At 35.4% G+C, this 22,430-nt stretch overlaps 2 protein-coding genes across 18 annotated transcripts in view; one reads left to right on the top strand and one right to left on the bottom strand.

Moving 5' to 3' along the window:
• The window catches only part of LOC146994912 (inositol polyphosphate-5-phosphatase A-like), a 222,044-nt gene that overhangs the window by 71,213 nt on the left and 128,401 nt on the right, over window positions 1-22,430 (bottom strand). For 2 of the 16 annotated variants that reach the window (XM_085824735.1, XM_085824732.1), the window contains exons 7-10: window positions 19,858-19,942; window positions 16,173-16,268; window positions 10,919-10,994; window positions 825-1,173 (exon numbers count right to left, since the gene is read on the bottom strand). In XM_085824735.1, the coding sequence (XP_085680861.1) occupies window positions 1,085-1,173; window positions 10,919-10,994; window positions 16,173-16,268; window positions 19,858-19,942 (346 nt within the window). In that variant the 3' untranslated portion in view covers window positions 825-1,084. Of the gene's footprint in view, window positions 1-818; window positions 1,174-1,779; window positions 3,285-10,918; window positions 10,995-16,172; window positions 16,269-19,857; window positions 19,943-22,430 lie in introns of those variants that run through there. The other 14 variants (XM_085824733.1, XM_085824734.1, XM_085824731.1 and 11 more) reach the window with 11 other exon arrangements.
• Window positions 1-22,430, top strand: part of LOC146994913 (uncharacterized) — a 691,669-nt gene that overhangs the window by 668,175 nt on the left and 1,064 nt on the right. Inside the window, exon 6 of one of the 2 annotated variants that reach the window (XR_015043336.1) lies at window positions 9,966-10,758. The exons of the other annotated variant lie outside the window; for it this stretch is intronic. The gene's annotated coding sequence lies outside the window, so the exon portion shown is untranslated. Of the gene's footprint in view, window positions 1-9,965; window positions 10,759-22,430 lie in introns of those variants that run through there. 2 annotated transcript variants of the gene reach the window in all.

Genomic DNA, 22,430 nt, shown 5'->3' with positions numbered 1-22,430 from the left:
CACAAATTTGTGCTTATAATTGTTATTTAAATTTATTTCATGAATTAAAAAAAGATAATTTTTTATACTTGTAACGTTTGAGAAAAAATAATTAACACGAGGTATGAAAAAAGAATCGTCTGAAAACGTGTACTGAAGAAATAAAATAATTCATATTTTATCGTAAGAAAATATTTGTTATTTTTAAATTTTCAGTATGTTAAAGATTGATATTTTATGAAAATGTATTATATTGGTTAATTTTAATATTCGGGGTCATAACAAAGTTTTTGTCTTTATAATTAATATCGCAGGAAGATTAAAATACATTTTATTAATTTTACAAGAATAATTTATGTTGTGAATATTCCAAACATGTAATATTAAAGAATATTTGTTTCTGTCGAATAATGTGAGTGAGAATATGTATTTAGCTATGGGAAGGTTACCTTTAAAATTAATTTCATTGGTTAAAAGGCTTTTTTACAAAAAGTAGACAGTTATTTTAAATGGTTGACTCTGTTTCAAACGATTCACATATACCTTGAAAAGATGACACATACTTTATGTGGTATAAGTGTTAATGGTGGTTTATAATAGAGCTAAATAGACAAAGGAATAAAAGGGGGATTGTGGTAAGAGGGAATGTAACAGACTCTTAGACTGCGAGCTTAGCGACAGCATAAAAACTTTAATCCTCTTGGGCGACCGATAAAATCGTAATTCTTTCAGAATTTTGATTGCTATTGCTTTTATTTTAAATATTTTTCACCATTATTTGCAGCTACATTGAATATTTTAGAATATTATTTCCGGGTGCTTTTCGCGTGTGAAAATACATGGTACTAAATTAAAATTTACTTTTGATTTATTCATAACTAAATTATAAGTGACCCTTATGGTTACAAATGTGTTGAATCTTTACATTTCATGAGTTAAATGCGTATTTGCACGGCATGAATTGCGGTAGGAGGAGTATTTAGTCTAAAAGACTTTGACTCCTAAAGTAGTTACCCTACGGGGTATGTCGTAGTGGGGAAGGAGATCCACTTTATGATTTTAAAGTGGAGAATTTTTTAGTCCTAGTTGTAGAAAAATGCAATTATTATGGTAGTTCTGCTCGTGCTGATGTGCTGTGCATTTGCAGCAATGAATATAACAAAGTTTTATCTGTGGCGCCCTTCGTTGGTGAACCTATAAAATAAAAACCATTTAAAGTTTTGAGGTACAATCGTATAATGCATTATATAAAATAATGTAATGTACTAAATTTTGAAGCGAAATTTGCACAATTTATTCTTCAGATCTGAAATCATAACTTAGTATTTATAGGAATAAGAAAATCTTCTGTAGTTTCAGAATTGCTATTACGGCGATGTAGAAAATATTAGTAGAAAGTTAAAAAAATATAAAAATATCAATTTAAGTAGATTATGAGTACAAACACATCAACAAAAAGACCTCATTTAAACCGTTATTATTTTATCTGGCGTTTAAAAGATAAATTTTTGTTTTATTCGGCACAACGAAATCCATCCTTTTTAAGCTACCTAGATATATGCGAAATTCCACGATTCTCTGACCGTCGCAAAGACTTGGATTTCAGGTCTTTGCTTACATTTTTCTTTTAAGCAGAAATATCGGTTTCGCTTTGTCATACTACATTCTCGTCGCAAAATGCGTAAGATGTTGGGTCATGCGACGTCGTTTTGAAATGCGTTGTAAAAGTGCACCTGTAAATTTCATTCTAAATAAAAAAATAAAATAAAAAAATTGAAATAATAATAATAATAATAAAAAAACGCAAGTACAAATGCTTTATTTTACTCATTTATACATTTTTGTAATTTTTCACAATTTTATTTAAAATACTGTAATTTTATGTTTGCTATATACTTTATTATTATTCGACACCATAAATATTGAAGAGTATACATATTCACTTCTAACAAAATGGCTGTTATAACTGAATACAAGGACAGAGAATGGAAAAATATTCACCAAAAGAAATTAGGAAAAAACACGCAAAAAATAAGTTAAAGAATATATATATTTCTCACTTACGTATTTTTTTAAACCAAGTGTTTAAAATAGTTGTTAGGAAAAAAATATACAATTATAATGAGTCCTAGATTGATTTGACATGTCCAACTAGCAATTAATAATAAAAGACACAAAGAACTTGTTGAAAGAACTAGTTGATTTTAAATTGCTTAATTTGGTTATCAGTAAGAGGCAGGTTATATACTGTGAAGACTGGAGAAAAAAAAAGTATTTTATGCTTCGCCGAATGGAAACAAATTGGAGCGTGAACATATTTCTTTGAAATTGCTGGTTTTGATGAAATTTGAAAGACAAATATCATAAGTCTTGCAGAGTGGCCATCTATTGCTTTGAAATCGCCAAGTTTGTTAATGAAAGTTAGTGCAAAGTATTAACTTTGCAAAAAGTAAATCTAAAAACTCGAAATTCGATGCGCACGTGACCAGGTGTATGATAATATGTAGTCAAAACGGTGATCGTGAAATTTTAAATTGCCTTACGTGTGTTAAAATACTGCTAAGATTTTTTAGCAAATATCAATTTTAAAATTAGGTTAAGGCTTTCCATTTTGTTCTTTTTCTTTAATAAACATTAATTTATATTGCATTTATAGTAATTACGCACATGCTATTTAAAAGGAAAGATTCAATAGAGAGTTTCTTGCAAAACTGATATCTTTTTTAATGATGTAGTATAAAAATTGTCATAATTTTAAATAGTTTTAGTATTAATGTATTTAAATACAAGGTTATTTATAATTACATGACGTGAAACATTTCAGTTTTTTAATGTGTCAGATTTGTTTCACATACAGCTTTGCGAATTGAGCAGACATTTATTTATGTGGTATGCCAAGATTTATTTGAATGCCACGAAAATGCCGTAGATGCGAACAAAAAGCTGGCTGATACCACAGTTGCATGAAAATAATGGCAGATTCCTCTTTGAAGTCTCAGCTTGTCCTTCAATACGAGAGAAAGTAATATCGATATGTTTTCCAAAGTATCAAAATTTGCCACAAAGCAGAGATGGTTGAGGAAAGTATCTGATTTTCAGTTTGCCACTGTAATGGGATGCAGGAGTAAATATAAGGCACTTTATGAAACATGCTAAGCCTAATTTTTATATTTTTTTGGTTGCTTTAATTAGAAATATTCTGTATTTTAAAAGCGGCATTTTTCTTCTTCATTTTTTAGCAGTTTCTTAAACCACTTGGAATTTCTCTGATATAGGGGGCTCCACTGCTGCTTCTACAGGATGAGCTGGAAAAGAAAAGAATTTTACTTACAAAAAGTGTTAACTGTATTTTGGATAGCTAGTCCGTAAGACGTTTGGCCTCATCTGGCCGCAACACTACCAGGCATTGATTCAATAATTTTCTGGAATTTTACATCTTTCCCCTAAAGTTTCTCAATAGGATTAAGTCATTTAGGGTTTCTAGGTAACTAATTCATGACGCAGAATTCAGAGGCATGGTGATGTCAGCATGCAGTAGGCAACTGGGACCTGTGAGAGGTGCAATTATCTTGCTGGAATACTGAATTTCCGTATGAAAGACAGGTGACGGAGGATGGGAACGCCTGAAGTTTAACAGAGGTTAACAGGCATATGTTATATAGCCCTACAGGGGCAACTGTTGAACATCTAGTAGTTGAGGTACATTTGCATTAACTTGTTGATACAGGCATGGTTAAAGAAACACTTAATAGGTTATATAAATGGATAGAGAAGATTGGCCAGCAACTCCACGTACCGAAGCATACGGAGGGAGATTGATACAAGTAGCAAAACACCGAAATAGTGCCAAAGAGAAAACAGCCCAAACCATGATTAAGTCGCCATGGCCTGGCATGCAGGATCCATTGCTTCATGAGCATGACGCCTTATTCTGAGTGTGTCGTCGTTTTTAAGACTGATTACTTCCTCATACCAGTTTCCAGAGTATTCCAGAGTCCATTTTCCGTGTTCTGTTGCTCAGGGAATACTCGCAGCTAAGATCAACATACACAGAGCAATGGTTCTTTCTTGGGCACCCGAAGCACTTATGAAGAAATGTGGGTCGCATAGTCGGTTTACTGACTGAGCTGGGTGATAATTTAAGGTAATGTTTGGCTTGGCTGGCAATGCAGAACTGGGGTGAGACGTCTTTGGAATTTGCTCGCTTGCTATGTATTTTCTTGCTAACCCGGTATTCGGGGAAAAGTATTTGACAATGTCAACCCTATCTCTGTGACACTTTAGGGAACTGAAGGGCAACGTGTGTGGGTGTGAGTGGGAGAGTGTGTGTGAGTGCGAGTATGCGAGTCAAAGAGAGAGTATGAGAATGCGAGAGCGAGAGAGAATGCCTGTGAGTCAAAGAGTTAGTGTGTGATTGTGAGAGCAAGAGAGTTTGTGAGTGCAAGAGTGCGAGTGTGCAAGAGAGACTGTGTACGTGCCAGAAAGTATGTGACTGAGTGAGAGTGTGTGTGGGTGTGAGGAGTGTTTGAGAGAGAAAGTGCAATCACACACTCTCTCACAGTCACACACTCTCTCGACTGTGAGAGAGTGTGAGCAAGAGCTAGAAAAAGTGGGAGTGTGAGCGAGAGCTAGAGAAAGTGGGAGTGTGAGTATGAGTGCAAGAGAGAGAGTGAGTGGGTGCAAGAAAGTGTGTGTGTGCACGAGTGCGAGAGTGATAGAGAAAGAGCGAGTGAGAGGATGAGTGGAAGAGAGAGAGTGAGTGTGAGGAACGTTTGAGAGAATATACTCTTTCTCGTGACACACAGTCTTTCGCACTCCCTCTCCCTCTCTCTTGACTGCAAGAGGGAGTGTGTTTGAGTGTGCGAGACAGAGTGCACTCTCTCTAGCACTCACACACACTCGAGTGCGAGTGAGAGTTGAGTGTAAGAGACAGTGAGTGGGTGTGAGGAGGGTTTGAGAGAGAGTACTCTCTCTAGCACAATCACTCTCGCTCTCACACTTTCTCTCGCACTCTCTCTCGAGTGCGAGAGGGAGTGAGTGTGTGCAAGTGTGAGAGCAACAGAGAGTGAGTGAGAGTATGAGTGCAAGAGAGTGAGTGGGTGTGAAGAACATGTGAGATACTCTCTCTCGCTCACACACCTCTCTTTCACTCCCCCTCTCTCGAGTGCGACAGAGTGCGTGAGAGAGTGTGTGAAACTACGGAAGAGAGAGTGCACGTGAGTGAGAGTATGAGTGCAAGAGAGAGAAAGTGAGTGAGTGAGTGTGAGGAGCATTTGAGAGAGTATACTCTCTCTCGCACTCACACACTTTCTCCACACTCTCTCGGGTGCGAGAGAGTGTGGAGAAACATTTATATGCGAGAGAGTGAGTGAGAGTAAGTGGATGTAAGGAGCGTTTGAGAGAGTATACTTTCTCTAGCATTCTCACACACGCACTCGCTCTCTCACATACACTTAATTAACTCTATCAATTACACACTCTCGAGTGTGAGACTGCAAAAGAGAAAGTGTGCGTGTACGTGCGAGAGAAAGTATGTGAGTGAGAGTGCACGAGTATACCTGTGAGTCAGAGTGCGTTTGAAAGAGTAAGTACGCTCTCTCTCACACTCACAGGCATTCTCTTGCACTTGTGCACACACAAACTCCTCACACCACTCACTCTCTGTCGCACTCACATATGCGCACACTCTCCCTCTTGCCCTCGAGAGAGAGGGAGAGTGAGTGAGAAAGTGAGAGAGAGTGTGCGCGAATGCCTGTGAGTCAGAGAGTAAGTACACTCCTGACACCCACTCACTCTGTCGCATTCACAGACACTCGCACACTTTCTCTTGCACTCATACACTCTCCCCTCTCTCTCGAGGACAAGAGGGAGTGAGTGGGTGTGAGGAGCGTTTAAGAGAAAGAGTACACTCTCTCTCTCTCAATCACACTCGAGTGCGAGAGAGAGAGTGTGAGACTGCGAAAGAGTGTGTGCATGTACATGCGAGAGTACATGAGTGCGACAGAGAGAGTGCCTGCGAGTGTGAGAGAGCATACTTACTCTTTCAAATGCACTCTGATTCACAGGCATTCTCGCACTCTGTCAAATGTTCCTCACATCCACTCACTTTGTCTCTCGCACGTACACGCACACTCTCTTCTTTTGCAGTCTCACACTCTCTCGCACTCGAGAGTGTGCGAGTGTGAGAGAGAGATTATACTCTTTCTATGAAACGCTCCTCACACCCACTCACTCTCGCACTAGAGTGTGAGAGAAAGTGTTTGAGTGTGAGAGAGTATACTTTCTCAAACGCTCCTCACATCCACTCACTCTCCCTCTCGCACATACACGCACACTCTCTCTCTCGCAGTGTGAAAGAAAGGTGTGATTGCGAGAGACAGGGAGCGTGTGGAGAAAGTGTGCGAGAGTGCGAGAGAGAGTATACTCTCTCAAACGCTCCTCACAATCACTCACTTTCTCTCTCTTGCAGTCATACTCTCACTCACTCTTGCTGTAGCACTCGCTCACACTCACAATCTCTCTCGCACGTACACTCTTCCGTAGTCTCTCACACTCTCACACACACTCCTTCTTGCACTCGAAAGGGGGGAGTGAAAGAGAGGTGTGATTGCGAGAGAGTGTGTTAGCGAGAGAGTACCCTCTCAAACGCTCTTCACACCCTCTCGCACTCGATCGAGTGTGAGAGCAAGAGAGTGTGTGTGATTGTGCTAGAGAGAGTGTACTCTCTCTCTCTCAAACCCTCCTCACACCTACTCACTCTGTCTCTTGCACTCATACTCTCACCACTCAATCTCTAGCACTCGCACACACTTTCGCACTCACACTCTCTCTCGCACGTACACGCACACTCTCTTTCGCAGTCTCCCACGCGCTCTTTTTCGCACTCACACACTCTCACTCTCACACACACTTTCTCTCTGCCACTCACGAACTCTCGCGCACTCACACACTCCCTCTCGCACTCGAGAGAGAGAGTGTGTGAAAAAGAAGTATGATTGCGAGAGAGATAGTGTGTGAGTGCGAGAGACAGAGTGTGGGTCGCGAGAGTGAGAGTGCTAGAGAGAGTATACTCTCTCAAACGCTCCTCACACCCACTCTCACTCACTCTTTCTCTCACACGTATACGCACACTCTCTCCAATTAGGAGTAGTAGATGTATTATACCAAAAATAATAAACAACAGAAGAACCCGCATACTGTAGATATAGGAACTTCCGATTCCGACATTGAAGAGAGTGACAATGAAGATAATGACAAGGTACAGGGTGATTATAATTAAAGTTGCGATTTCAGAACACTAACTTTAAAACTACAGGTCAGAATGACTTGATATTTTGCCAGAACAATCGAGAGGCAATGAAATTTTGTTTGGCGAAGGGAAAAAATAGTTCCAAAATGTGGCTACAGACTATGCTAGCAGGGGTAAGACCTAATCATTAACCACACGAATGTTGTTAGCCAAAAGAAAATAATAGACTCCAAGGGTTTAAGACAGGCAAAAAGACATGTTTACAGCGAATAGTTTAAAGAATACGTGTGTACAATGATAATGACAAGAGAAAAAGGAAGAGCTTCATGAAAACAAACGCGCATAAGTTGTTCGATATGGTGTCCACCTTGTTCCGCTACTAGTTGGAAGTGCAAAACTACATGATCCAGTACAGTTCCGGAGGGTATCTGTGCTGATGCTATGAATGTGGTAAGTGATGGTTGCTTTCAAGTCGGCCAGATTCCCAATCTACCGACTGCAAACAATACTTTTCAGGTATCCCCCAAAGCCAAAAATCACATGGGTTTAGTTGGGCGAACGTGGCGGTAAAACTGTTGGAAAATGGCAGGTTATGATTTTATGAGTGGTCAGCAGTTCCTTCATAGAAGTAGCAATGTCCAGAGGAGCACCATCTTGCATCTTGAGCAAACCACTGATGCTGCTAAATTGCCAGAAGGACATGGTTAAGCAGTTAATGAGCCCTGCAGATGTGATCTCGAAGAAGAACGGACCTATGACAAACGTTGCCATTATTCCGCACCACAGTGACCTTTTTAGACTGAAGAGGTACTCGCTGTAGCGGGAACGGATTCTTGATCACCGATATCCTGCAATTTTGAGTATTTACAGAACCTTGCAAAACGGAATGGGCTCCGCCAGACCACAGAATATTCCCTGGCCATCCACTCTCCACTTCCATCCGGGCAAGAAATCACTGTGCAAACGATTCACATGTTTCCAGGTAAGCAAGTAGAAAGTTCTGCACATGAGTTGGCTTGCACGGATAACAGCGCAAGATGTTCCACAGGACATTACGCACCGTGCTGACAGGCATATCCAACATTCGTCCAGTTCCCCATGCACTGCTGATTCCTGTATCACTGTTCGTCTATTCTTGGAACTTTGTAGCCACATCTTCCACTATCGCAACTGGGTTTCGTCCTCTACCTCGTTTCACGTTAAATAAATCTGTCTCTTTGAATTTATCCATCAGTTTTCGCAGGCCGTAAGTGGTTTTGGGGGCGAATTTTATGCCCTTTAATGTCCAAAACTTCCTGATAGCTGTTAATGCAGAGTCACCGTTCTGATAGAAAAGTTTCACGAGCAGAGCGCGATCCTTCATTGTCAGTCACAATAAAGCATTTAAGCAAAGCATTACGTGTTCCGCTAACGTTCTGCATTTTTATCACAGCTATATCTGTGGTGTGCATGACAAGTCTTGAAATATCCATATCTCTACAACAGCCATGTAAACCCTGACAATGCCATCTATCGGCACATTTTTTTAACTACCGTATTTGCTGGCATATATGACGCACCCCTTTTTTATACACATTTTTGAAGGATAAAACGTTATCACTGATCATTATAATGAATTTACAGTATTTTAAATATAAAGTAATACAAATTGATAATTTCTGCAAATATCCAATCTATCTGGGAAAGACCATCTTTTAATTTTTTTCGTCAAAATTCAGATACTCATCTCAAGAGCTAACTGGAAAGTCAATAGAAACCTTCTAAATCAGCATCAGAGTCCTCATACAACAAATTGTCCCCTGTACCCTCCAGTGCATTACTAATACCACATTTCTTAAATGATTTAAACACTATCTTTAGTTTCACAGCATCCCAGTTCACAGTTCTTATCATTTTATCAGTCGGGGTGGCCCGAAATGCCTATCTATAGTCTTGTTACCATACGCAATCACACGTACCTTGCATGTTATGTTATAGCAATGCGGACAATGGTTCTTTTAGCTATAACTTGGCAAAAAATGAAAGATAACTGAACAGTAGAAATTTCACACGCTTAAAAGTCGTTCACAAAAACTGGAAAGTTTTCAGCTGTGATTGTCGATATGTGCGCATGCGGGTTCAATGAACTTTATGTAACTAATGTTCCCATACTCTGCAAAAAACAAGACAAAAGATTGTGCAACTCCGAATAGAGGAAATTTTGAGAAATAAATGTAATCGAAAACTGAGTATTGACGTATAAAGACGAATTCCATTGTTCAGACCTATTTTCAAAGACAAAAAGTGCGTCTTATGCGGCGGCAAATATGGTATTTTTCCTTCACTAAACAAAATTCAATTGTTTCACGATGGTTCAGATTCCATTGGTAAAATATCCAGTCATTCTGACTGGTAGTTTTAAAGTTAGAGCAGCGTTTTGATATCGCAACTTTAATTATAATCACCCTGTAATTGTTGAAGATATTGCTAATGAGGATGAAATATTAACTCATCAAGTTCATTATAATTAAATCAAGTTTGAAAAATTGTTAAGACATTTAAACGTTCTCCTACAAAAAATGCAGGTATTGAAATTTTGGTCCGAAATTGCAATACCTAATCACGCCTACCTTACTCCACCCTAACCAGTTTAGCCTCTCTCCTCCTACTATTAGGGCTCCTACTTGTAATCTTGAAATTGGTATGGCTGAAAAAATATACGAGGCAGTTCCTGATGCTCTTAAAATTTTTTTTTTAGAAGTTATAGCTACAAATAACCCTAGCTGTGAGTGGATCCACATTTCTACTGATGACACTGCACGTAAGGAAAATACTGGTGCCGGTTGTACTGTGAAGGATATTTTGCGGAATCCTATTCTGTTGATCTGAATGCCTCTAACTTCGACGCAGAGATTTTTGCCACAGGAAAGGCAATTTTAAATCTTCTTGTACCTGATACTAACTTTAGCAAGGCAGTTATATTTGCTCACTCCCGAGTGGGCAGTTGTCTCATACACCTACTGATTACTTTCTTGTTGAAGAGACCAAGATAAATGTATCCAATGCAATGGCTTTTGGCTCGGAGCTTGTTTTTCAATGGATCCCCAGCCACTGGAAATGAAAAAGCCCATCTTCTGCCTAAAAATGGCTGTAGGCTGTAAGCTATCCTGGCGCAGCCCTTGTTTGTCATAAAATCTTGTCGATTAGGTGGATGAGGCTGCGCCCTATTTGTACCCTAGCCACATTATGCTATAATGATTTGATATCTGAATGATAAAAATGCCATATTTCTCACTCTCCAATTAACAGTTTAGTTCTGAGGCAAAGAGGAAAGTGGACCAACTTTTAAATATATAAACTCCTTTCAACTGATAAAGTGTGGAATACTCTTGTATTTTCGCCTATCCCAGTGGACATACCCCGTGCATTCTTTACGGCAAATTTTCAACTCTCGACAGGACATTTTATATAAATACCTGCACCGCACTAGTGTAGTTGCTGATGATGTCCGTCCGGTGAAACCATGGACTTTCTTCATTTGACAACTTGTACTGCACTTGATTTTATGATTTTAATTCTGACAACTTTCCAAAGGCTAAATTTTAATGGGGGCTGCCAGAGGTTTCACGGCAGATATCGCTACTGACTGACATAGGGAAGAGCATCTTAGCTGCATTTAAAAAGAGCATAAAAATGTGTTATCATACTTACTTCGACAGTTCCCATCGTAAAAGGTGACGTCATCAAGAGCAAAGTTTCCATCAGTGGTTTCACCTTCAAATTCAATCTGCATTGAAATAGATAATAATAAACTTGTTAGAGAAGATTTCAATTAAATTCATAGTAAATATATAATGTGCACACCATGCGACTGCCTTGTACTGACTATTGAAATTTTACTTTTTAAAATTCCTACTATCAGCTCACACTCAACCAATATCTTGTGCAAATTTTCAATTGTTAATAAAATACTTTCTATTCGTCCACTGAAGTTCAAATACATTTTTTTAAAGTTGTAGTTCATGACACTTGATGTTAATATAATTTTTTCACATATTTAAAATTTTGTTGTATTTTTAAAATATTTCTGTGTTGATCTAAGTAGGAATTGACTTTAGACAATTTTTTTATATTTCTTGTATCCCTGCAATTTCTTTAGACTTATTTCCTCGAATTTCATTAGAAATGCATTTCTGTTACAATCAATCACTTCGCAGCAATGCAAAAGTACATAAACACTTCAAACATCTTCATTCGAAATTGTTAAATACAGAAAAATCTAAAATACCAAATACAGTAAACAACCCAAACAAAGTGAATTTATTGGTTAGCAAGTGTGAAGTGACGCCACTAAGAAAAATCACTCTTCCAAAACTAGAATTATTCGGCGCTTTGCTTGCCGCTCAGTTAGCAAGCAAAGTCAAGGAAATGGTGCATTTAAAAAAAGGCGCTCCTTGGTGTTTTTTGGACGGATTCAAAAATCACTCTGTTGGATTAAGAGGACAACAAAATGATAGAAATCATTTGCTGCCAACAGAGTTAACGAAATACAGGGTTTAAGTGATACCAGTGCCCTGGGAAAGAAAATCTCACAGATCTCAGCAGGAGAGTTGGTGCTGACATTTTATTGAATAGGTAACATTTGGTGGCATGGCCCAGTTTCTGAGAGAAAAGACTGATGTTTCTGTAGACAATAATGACATTCTAATTTTTTTAGATGATTTTTTTGATGAACTAAAGAAAGCCAGTGATCCTAATGATTATTCTCCTACTGTCTTTATTGTTTTTAATCATAGTTCTATAGCTGATATTCTTTCCTTGAGTAATAATTAACTCTATTGTTCATGTTATGTATTTATATTTATCAATAATGTTAAAACTAATGAAAAGCTTACCTGAAAAAAAGGGAAACATTTTAAGATCTACGCAAGTACAAAAGTACGAGTTATTTTCATAATGAAAGGGAAAAACTGTTCCTGATCAGAATTTTCTTTAATTTCTAAAGACAACATTTTAAGTCAAAATACACAAAGTAATACATATAAGATGTACAGCATTTATTTCATAATAATTTGCACTATTCAGCAGCAAAGTCCTCCTTATAAAACAGAGGTATCCTGCATAATTTTCACCTATTTTAATTTCAAACTAACCTTAAAAAAGTCTGGATTGCTCATTGTTTTTGAGAAATGATTTGTTTTCTATAGAGAAAGCAGTTTTTAAGCAGAAAAGGCACTAACGTGAAGCAAACTGTGTATCTGTTGAATACGAATACTGTTGCATTGCTTTAAATTTATCTTTTACAGAATGGCAATGAAAATATTGTTTACTTTAAATATGAATCTTTTAATTCTGAGGATAAATTTGATCATTTATTTCAATGCATGAAACCGAACTCGCCAGCTTATTAGAAGATTTTGCTCTCTAAAGAGAATTATGGAAAAGCTATTGAGCTTTTTAAATCTTATTTGGCAAGGAAGAGTTTTTAATTGAATATTACATATGTGAAATCAAGTGTATCCGAGTTAAAATGACATGCAAATAGCTATTATTGCAGGAGTTAAAGCAACAAGAATTAGCACAATATTTATAAATTCACAGGACTAGTTTTGAAGGTTTAATATAGAAACTCCTTCTTCAACTGCAGAAGTGCAAATGATGAAGGAAAAAGCAGTAATAAGATTAGGCAATAAGAATGATAAGAAGGATGTCAAGCTGCTGGCACCCTCTACTGATGATGAAAAATGAAAACAGCTGTCAAATAATTTCATTAGAAACTGAGGGTAAAGACAAGACGGATTGGAACTGGGATTGCTAACTAGAACTGAAAGATTTATATCAAAGTGAAATGCCTTTAGAAAATCTAATTTAAATAATCTTAAATAAAATTATTAATAATTAATCTTAAAATAATTTAATAACTTAAAATTTTAGAATATTGCACATGTTTATGGAGCTCAGTAATAATCATATCAATACATAATATAGTATAGAATACTGTTATTTATGCTGCATTGTTATGAAGAATATTTTATGTAAAGAAGCTGTAAGAAAATTGAAGCACATATGCTTCAATTCAAGGACTAGGAAGGAAGAGGGTACTGAAGGATGATTGCTACATGGGGGGCTGGTTGGGCAAAGCACTCAAGAGCTATCTGCCCAAGATAGAAGAGATGCCTTCTTCCCTTTGTGGAGGGCTTTTTATGGAACACTGGTTCATATACACATTATACATGGGAAAAACTACAAAAACACCCATGCAGCCATGCCCCATCTTCAACGGAATTTGAACTCAAGACCAATTTACCAGTGTTCAGCATTACTTGGCTGCTAGTGGACCCCTACACTGGGGGAAGAGGAAGTTGGAATCATGAGTCTTTCACTAATCAAGCATGTCTGAGACATAGTAGGCCGCCAGATTCGGGCACCACAAAATATCGCAGATCTGGAGTGACAACTGATGAATGCCTGGCAAAATGTGTCGCTGGATGACATTAGGAATCTCTACCACTCCTTGCCTCAACGAATTCAAGCATGCGTTGCCACCAGGGGCGGTTCGACCAACTACAGTCAAAAGTCGTTAATCCGGACTCGTCGGGACTTCGGCGATTCTGGATTATAGATCACCAATTTAAATCTGGTAAAATGGCATGCAGAAATTATAAAATTAAAAATATGAAACCGTTATTTATGAAATAAAGAACAATTATGATCTAAAGGGTATCAAAATTTACAAAAAAAAGCTTAATATTTATTTGTTTACTTTATTAAACATTTCTTTCAACAAGCACATGCGTAAAGCATACATTAAGCATAGTCGAAATTAGAAAATTGCAACCAGAAAACTATTTGATGTGTACTTGTGGTATTTATAATGACAAGGAATTTGATTTAAATCATATCAAAGACGGAATACATCGAGATGAAATACTACATTTAGTAAGGAATTATAAGCCGAATAAAATAAAAACATTTGCCCTGAAGATAAGGATAGTGCTGACAAATCAACTTCCAGTTCATTGCGCGCTGCGATGTCCCCCCCGCAGAGCAGCATGAAATTGATAAACAGATTTCGGAATGGTTAAGAAACAAAGGATATGCCTTTTTCCATTTTTTGCAGCAATTCCACTTTTTGTTTAATGGACTTCGAAACATACTTTTGCTTTGTAGATCCTGTACATATTAGTAAATATATATCGGAAATTCTGTTTGACATAATCGAAAGTTCAAGCTTACTTTTATAAAATTGCTCTAACAGTCTGCAAAAAATAATAAGCCTGATCCAATTCGAAGATTAAGGAACAACGCAATCTGCAACATTAACTGAATTAGATAATTTTAGCTCAGCTTATACCGTCCGTTATACGTTAAACGCGCATGCGTAAACGTATTATGCGCATGTGCACAGGCAAAGTCACAGCCGTAAAGGTCTTACGAGCACACGTAAACGCGACGCATGCGCAGAAAGTTTGTAGCTTTGAGGTCCGGATTATAGATTATTCCAGATTATGGCTCTCCGAATTAACGACTTTTGACTGTACTATAGAATTTGAACATTCAGTGGGTGACTGTGAGCCATGAACAGGTACTATGACCTTAATTTTTTCATTATTTTATTATCTATGTATGAGCTATATACATATTCAATTTCATCAAAAACAACCACTTCCTCCATGGTGCTTTGATTTTTTTTGCGAAAGAGAGTATTTCAGAGTATGAATTACCATTGACTTGTGCTTTGCACTACAGTGTCTGATGGGATTTCTGCACAAACTATTAGAATCTTATCCAAGTGTGTCAAGGTTGCATGGTTAACAACAATACGCTTCATTTTTTACTGTGCCTCATACAAAAAAATCAAGCAGCGTAAGGTGTGAAGAGCATACACGGAACTCAACTGGTTCCCTGCACCCTATCAAAATGTCCTAGTACATTTTGATCCAGGTATGCTATGTAGAGGAGAGGTGTCATCTTGCTGGTAATACCCTATCATTACCACATATTGCAAGAATGGCAAGGAAAATGGAATCACCAAGCAATGTTAAATACTCTTCTCCAGTTACAGTACCTTCAAAACAGAAAGACCCTATGATACCTTAGGAGACAAACCACACCAGGAAAATTCACGGCTTTTCAACAGTAACGTGGAGATTATTTTCAATCCATTACACACAATTATGCGTAGTGACATTTCCATTAAGTTTAAATTGTGCCTCATTTGACTAAGCAATGCTATCCATAAACCCCGAATCGCGTTTAAGCACCTTCTGATCTCGTTCACAAAGCTGTACCCAGCGATTAGGGTTATCATCACTTAGCTGTTGCCCCAGCCTTGGAATGTACCCTAAACTTGCCCTTTTTCAAAATGTATAGCACACTACTAGCACTTACACCACTCTCATGCAAGCCTTGCTTGACGATTGGTTTTGGTGAATGTTGAAACAGTTCCAGCACCACAAATGAAGATTCATCACTTGTAGCCATACAAGGTTGGCTTGATTAGCTTTTATGCACATCACACATTGTTCCACGGACCTTAGATTTTTCTTGTACACATGTAATTATTACTCTTGAAAGCGGATTAGTCCCACACTCACACCTCCACTCTCTCTGAACTACAGCAATATTTTCAAACTTTCACTACCACTTAATAACCTGCATCTGCTCTTGAAAGCTCAAACATATGTCTGCTATGTTGATGTTACTTCACTTGACACTAACTGGATTGTACAGCTAGATCAATGACTGCTGTTACCTACTGAGGAAACATAACATTACGTTTTCTTAGAAATTTAATTTTGTAGGTAGGAAAATAAATTTTCTATGACAGTTCAAAGTATGTATACATTTTTCTGATGCACACTGCACATTACATTTAGAAGTTCACCTTGGATATTGCAGAATCTTAGCAGAAATTTTACTTTATTTCCATTTTAAATTTTGCTCGTGAGGATAAAAGACTTACCTTATTTTCATTCCCTGGATCTCTATACAACATTTTTTCAACTTCTCCATTTTGGGCACTTTTGACATAGACAGGAACAGCTTGGTTGGTCAGTTTCTAAATAATAATTTTGATTAATTTCAGAACTTATAAAATATTCAGATTATTCAATTAAAGAGTAAAGGAAAAAGATATACAGAAATATTAAAATCAATCAACATAAAAACATTACCGAGATTTTAATTATAAATCTAAATCACTAAAATTTAAATATAAGGCTTACTTGATTTTCAGAAATGTAAAACATAAATAAGTGCCAACCACCTGCATACAATGACAGGCACAAAGTTTAAAACACCTAGCATGGAAGTATTTTTTAAGAAATGACTCAGTCATTATTTTTAAATAATAAAACTTTTTATTCCTTACCACAAATTATTGAATGCAAATATCAGGGGGGGGGGATAACTGCAGCCAAGAAATTTTTTCAAAACTTGAATGTACAAACATTCACTTCAATGGAAGCATTAGTAGAATGCCTGTCTTACATGTACATCACAGACAGTCCATTATATCATACTGAATAGCTTGTATTATCCAGAAATGCTGACCTTACAGAAACACTTAAATAATGCAGAAAAATGGAGTTGGAGGATAAAACATTTTCCAAAAAGGTTGTGGTTTGATGAAAATTTTTCTCTGATCAAAGAAACACAAGTATTTGCATTCGAGCACACTTTTTACAAAATGCAGCATCACACTAAATAGTCAAAAGATGCTTTAATTTCTATTTGCATGAGATCACCTGTGTATGCTGCCCCACAAGATATTACTTCACATATGTCTTTTATAAAGAATATACTAACATCCTCTAACAACAAAATTCAGTTGTTGCAAGTTTTATACATGTGATATGATTCTTCCACAAACGTTTTTGAAAGAGTTATACATTTCATATTATGGTGGTATAACTACGAGGGTATACTTTGAGCTTACATTACTGCAGTGGCTCTCAAGTTTTTTTGCCCCATGCAACTCCAAAACTGAAAAATGCATATACATCTACTTAAATTTAGATTATTTTTAATGTTCTTTTAATTAAACCAAAAGTATAGAAAATGTTGATAAAACTTGAATAAGAGTAATTTTTTATATACATAAACTAAAACAAGTTAAAGAGTAAATGGCTGACCACATCCCACACATGAGCCATGAAAATTTTTCCCCAAGGGGAAATTTCAACCTAGCTGAGAACCCCTGTGTTATTGGGTATATATATTTCAGCCCATTCCATACATGTCATATATATACATTTTAGGGAAGAAGCATCATAAGTAGAACTTGATGATAGAATTATTTTATTTATTAACAAGTACATAAAACTTGTTAATAAATAAAATAATATGTTAGAATATGGATACATATTAGCTTCAATCATTAAAACATTTGTATAAAAATAAATATGTTGAAACACCAGGAACATTAAACTGCAGTTCTGACAAGATCTTCTCTCGGAATATCTTTCGCTAGTCAAGTCATGAAGAAAGAAAGACCAATCAAAGAGTACCAATGCAAACATTTATAGTGAACTATAGTTTTACAGTATAAAGCTATATGGCTTGTCATATACCTACATATGCATACCCGCAATGGAAAAACTCATCCTTCAGAACATAACTACAAAAAACAGTGTGGAAATTCTACATGCTGGCTGTAATCTCCTATTCCTAGTAATTGTCTCTATAAGGAGATAAACACTAGTTGTGCATACTTATTACATCTGGACTGAAAGACTTCTCCATTTTGGGCACTTTTGACATAGACAGATGTGTTAAATAGCTAGTGCAGTACATATATCTTACGTTCAATTTCACATACATCCATTTCTATCCATTGACCTATAAGCAAAATACATATTGGCCATCTCAGCCTAGTATAATATCATTATACTAGGCTGAGATGACTCAGATGGTAGTAATATTTAATTTATTATTTAACAACACCTTTTAGCACCTTTAGCTGGCATTTCTTGACACATGGTCCAACAAAAGTATGATTTTTTTAGTATTCTGGATATATCAAGGAAATTCAGAACATGGCTTTTGTAATACTTAATCTAGAGGAATAAAAGTAAACAGGCAATTCAGTTTATTATGAAAAACACATATCATAGATAATTCTAGCTGTGTTACAGTAGTTTTCCCTTCCCTATGTTTCGGAAATCTCCACCAACAGAATTAATATTTTCACTTAATTACATATTAACCTGTCATTTACTATTCTTTGGAATTCAGTTTTTTCACATCTGCAGATACAAAAGTCTCCTTACTGACTATAAAGTTCTTAATATTTTAGCTTGTGTTGCAACACACAAATGATAAACATAAAGAGGTCAATATTTAATATATGGTTTGATTTAGTTGATTATGGCAAAGCACACTAGGGCTATCTGTCTAAAGGGATGCCATTGTAGAGAACATTTTAAGGGAAACTGGCTCATATACACGTTACACATGAGGAAAATCATGAAAATGCCCAAGCAGCTAGCATGTTCACCTGTAATCAAACCCAGGTCATACCTGCCACTGTTCAGCGATTTTACCGCTCGCCCATTGGTGGGCACATTTAATATACGAAAAAATTCTGAAGTCTTACATATTAACTGTGTTACTGCAAATGAAATTCCAGTTTGCATAGACACCTACATGGTGTGGTTATTAAATAATGAGATTGATCTCTGTCCATAACATACAGTAATGAACAGCTCACATTAGATGAATTCATTAGACAGAAGAAAAAGACAGCTGTTGCTTTCACTCAAAATCAATCTGAGAGCAGTAATTGAAAGGACAAGGGTGGAAGCTTCCTCATGTCTGATGCTAAAAAGCAAGCAATGGTACCTTTTGAACCTTTTTTTTGTTTCAACCTTTTGAAATTTTAAAGAAAAATTTCCAAAGGAAAGGAAAAGTATGGTAGGCCATTATACATTCAGTATAAAGGTGAAATATGCTGTTTTGTATACATCTAAAAATAAATAAAAATTGATTTTTCTCGAAACTTTTATGTTGGTCATTTAAAAAAAAAATTGGAGTTGGGGGGAGGGTAAAGTAAACAAAAAATAAAATATGGAAGAAAATATGCACATTCAGATTTTATCACCAGCTTTTTTTCCCTTGTAAACCAGTGATTTTATCACTAAGATTTTAAAAACCTCAACAAATTAATTCAAATAACATACACAACTATGTTCACTCCACCTTCTAATATTACAAGAAACATATATATTACTAGAACTTGAAGCTCTTGCTCATTTTTTAAAGTTTTGCATTATTCTTCTGCAAACATGGAAATTAAAACTTTTTTTACAACTATGTAAAACTCAAACTAAATTGGCAAGTTCAATGTTACTTGTAGATTCCTTCAATTTTAGAAAATAATATATACTAAGATACCTGTTAACGAATTTGAATATTCTATTTGCATGACTAACTATAAACTACAAAAATTTGTGTCTCAGATATTTTAGAGGAATATTACTGCAAAATATGTAACTGTAAGATTATACATATTATAACTCTAATACATAACAACAGCTAGTAGAAGTACAGAATAAACAATGTTTAGCTATCTTGTTATAATTATTTCCATTTATCTAACATATAAATGTTATAATTACTATGCAAACTTATTTTTCTGAAGAAATTACCTGTATTGCATCTTTGGTATCTAGGCAAAAATTACAGTCTCCAAAAATAAAGAATGGTACTTTCTCATATTGGTCAGTAGAAAACCTGTAATATATCAGTTTTATAACTTGTAATATATCATTATCTAAAATAGATACTAAGCAAAACAAAACAAAAACAAAAAAGCATTCAAGACAAATTGCAAAATGGCTATGAGATAATATTACAACAACTTTTTTAGTGTAACACAGTCTTAGAAATTTGAAATAATAACATAAAATTGTATAATAAAAAATAATAAAAGTAAATGCCTCAGCTATAAATATGAAACTGATCAATTTGTCACAAATTTAAAATAACTATATACACAGTAGCATATTTAAAAGAACAAAATGCATAATCCAACTTGATGTAACCTTCAAATATGAACAAATAAAAATAAACAAACATAAAGGATCATAACACTATGCTCAATAACTAATGCTAATATCAGAAATTATTTTTAAATACTCAAGAAAGAATACTGTTCTCCTTTATTTTCAAAAACTTTTTTTTATAATTATATTCTGTATACAAGGGGGGGGGGGAACAGCAATGATTGTGTTTATGCAGTCAATATAGAATAAGAACATTCTATTTCCTATATTTTGAATAGCTTGCTCCTTTCATCATTTTTCTATTTTTGTTTATATTTTTTCTATTCTTTTGCAATATCTAAAAACAAAATAAATTACTGGCCCTCATCAAGGGTGGTAAAGTTACAAATAATATTTAATAATTATAAATGAGAGATTAATTAGTCAATAATAAGCATGCTTTATAAAGCCTGCCTGATATGAATGACCATTAAGTTTTTGCAGCTAAATTAAGAAACAGACTTCTTCATGAATTTACCATGCCCCTTGTCAAATACATTTGAAATATCTTTATGTGGATGCACAAACATTTGCGGCATTTCTCTATAATGAACAGTTATTATATACTAAAATAAATTCCAGTACTTACATAGTAAAACTTATGTTTTCCACAAATTGTACAGAAACTTAATGTAAACTTTCTCCATAAAGCGAATTTCTTCAATGCACAGAATTTAATAAGAAAAACTTGTTTTTGAATGATAATGAAACCGCTTCTTGACTTTTTCCCTTCCCTAGCAATTGAAGCCTGATATTATCCCTAAAAGTCATGAATCAATCCCTGAGGTCATGTCACACACCAACTTCACACAATCCATAAATGTGGAGTAATTTGCATTTCCATGGTCTTTTGAATAAATTAGTCACCTTCACTTCACTTCTTAGCATTTAAAAACACACTTTCAAGAAAATTTATTTCAGCAGTATCTCCTACATTTTTATTTGTAATTAAATAAACCTGAACTGCTTCCCTTTTTCTCTTTTTGCTGATTCAAGAAATCTGAAACACTGCCATTCAGAAATTAAAAGGTAATATTTTAATATCATTTGGACTGCATCACTAATAACATTTCCAGATATTTCTATCATTGGAAGAAAGAGAAATATAGTCATAATCATGGGAAAAATTATCGTTTCTTTTTCAAGTGCAGATGTACAATCTAATTCACTAATGGAACTGTATGGTTTTATGTCAGCATCACTTAATCCATGAATGCCTATATCATTTCAATTGCCACAATATCATAGGTTAAATTAATTATGATTAACTTTTTGCTTTTAATTATGCTTTAACAGGTTCAGCATTACTACTATGCCCAAGACATTATTATTTAATTAAAAAGCATTATTATTTAATTAAATACTTATATGCATATCTATGAAGAATCCGAGATTTTCTTCAAATGTAATTAGTCAAACAATTTTTCAGCACGAAATTTTTCATAGTCCTTTCAATTCAGACAAACTTTGATGAGCATCCTTGAACTGAAGGGATTAAGAAGTCCCTTCAATTCAGCTCATTAAAATTTGATTGAATGCAAGGTTTTTTAATCTGCAGATTTTATAGGTGTTATGTCTTATGAAATACTCACCAGCTAACTACCCAAATGAATGAGCTATTTGGCATTCTATAATATTAAGAATATATGATAATTTTCCTCCTGAAAATGATCTTCTGGAAAATCTATTTAAACATTTAAGAATATATTTCAATAGTTAATAACTTCAAACCTCTGAAATAAAACTTTATATATTTGCTTTCCTTACAGTATGGTATTTAGATAAATTAACTATCTTCCTTGTAGAATGTATAAGTTATCTTTTTCATAATATGTTATTCTTAGTCCTAGAATCTTTCAAAAAATATGGGATTATCATATGTGAGGCCAATTAACTTGTAAGGATTTTATGTTTTACTAAAGTTTATTTTATTTTAAAACTTTAGTGTCTTCTCTTATTTTCCACTTCCGGCCAGAATAAACGCGGTTAGTTTTAGTATGCAAATTGAGCTTGCAAACTATTAAGTATTTAAGTTGTGGCTTTTAGCCAAGAAGGAGTTAAGAGAGAGAGAGACTTCTCGCCACCTTATTTCATGCACGCTTTTCAGTCAGTTGCTGTCCACCTTTCAGGCCAGAAATTTAGTCCTCTTGATATTGAAGACATACTGTAGTTTTCCC

The sequence above is a fragment of the Stegodyphus dumicola genome, chromosome 10 (genome assembly GCF_044657685.1).
Source record: "Stegodyphus dumicola isolate Sdum_Otavi_A_Nest chromosome 10, ASM4465768v1".
NCBI classification, from domain to species: domain Eukaryota; kingdom Metazoa; phylum Arthropoda; class Arachnida; order Araneae; family Eresidae; genus Stegodyphus; species Stegodyphus dumicola.
This window is presented reverse-complemented; position numbering and strand designations above follow the sequence as displayed.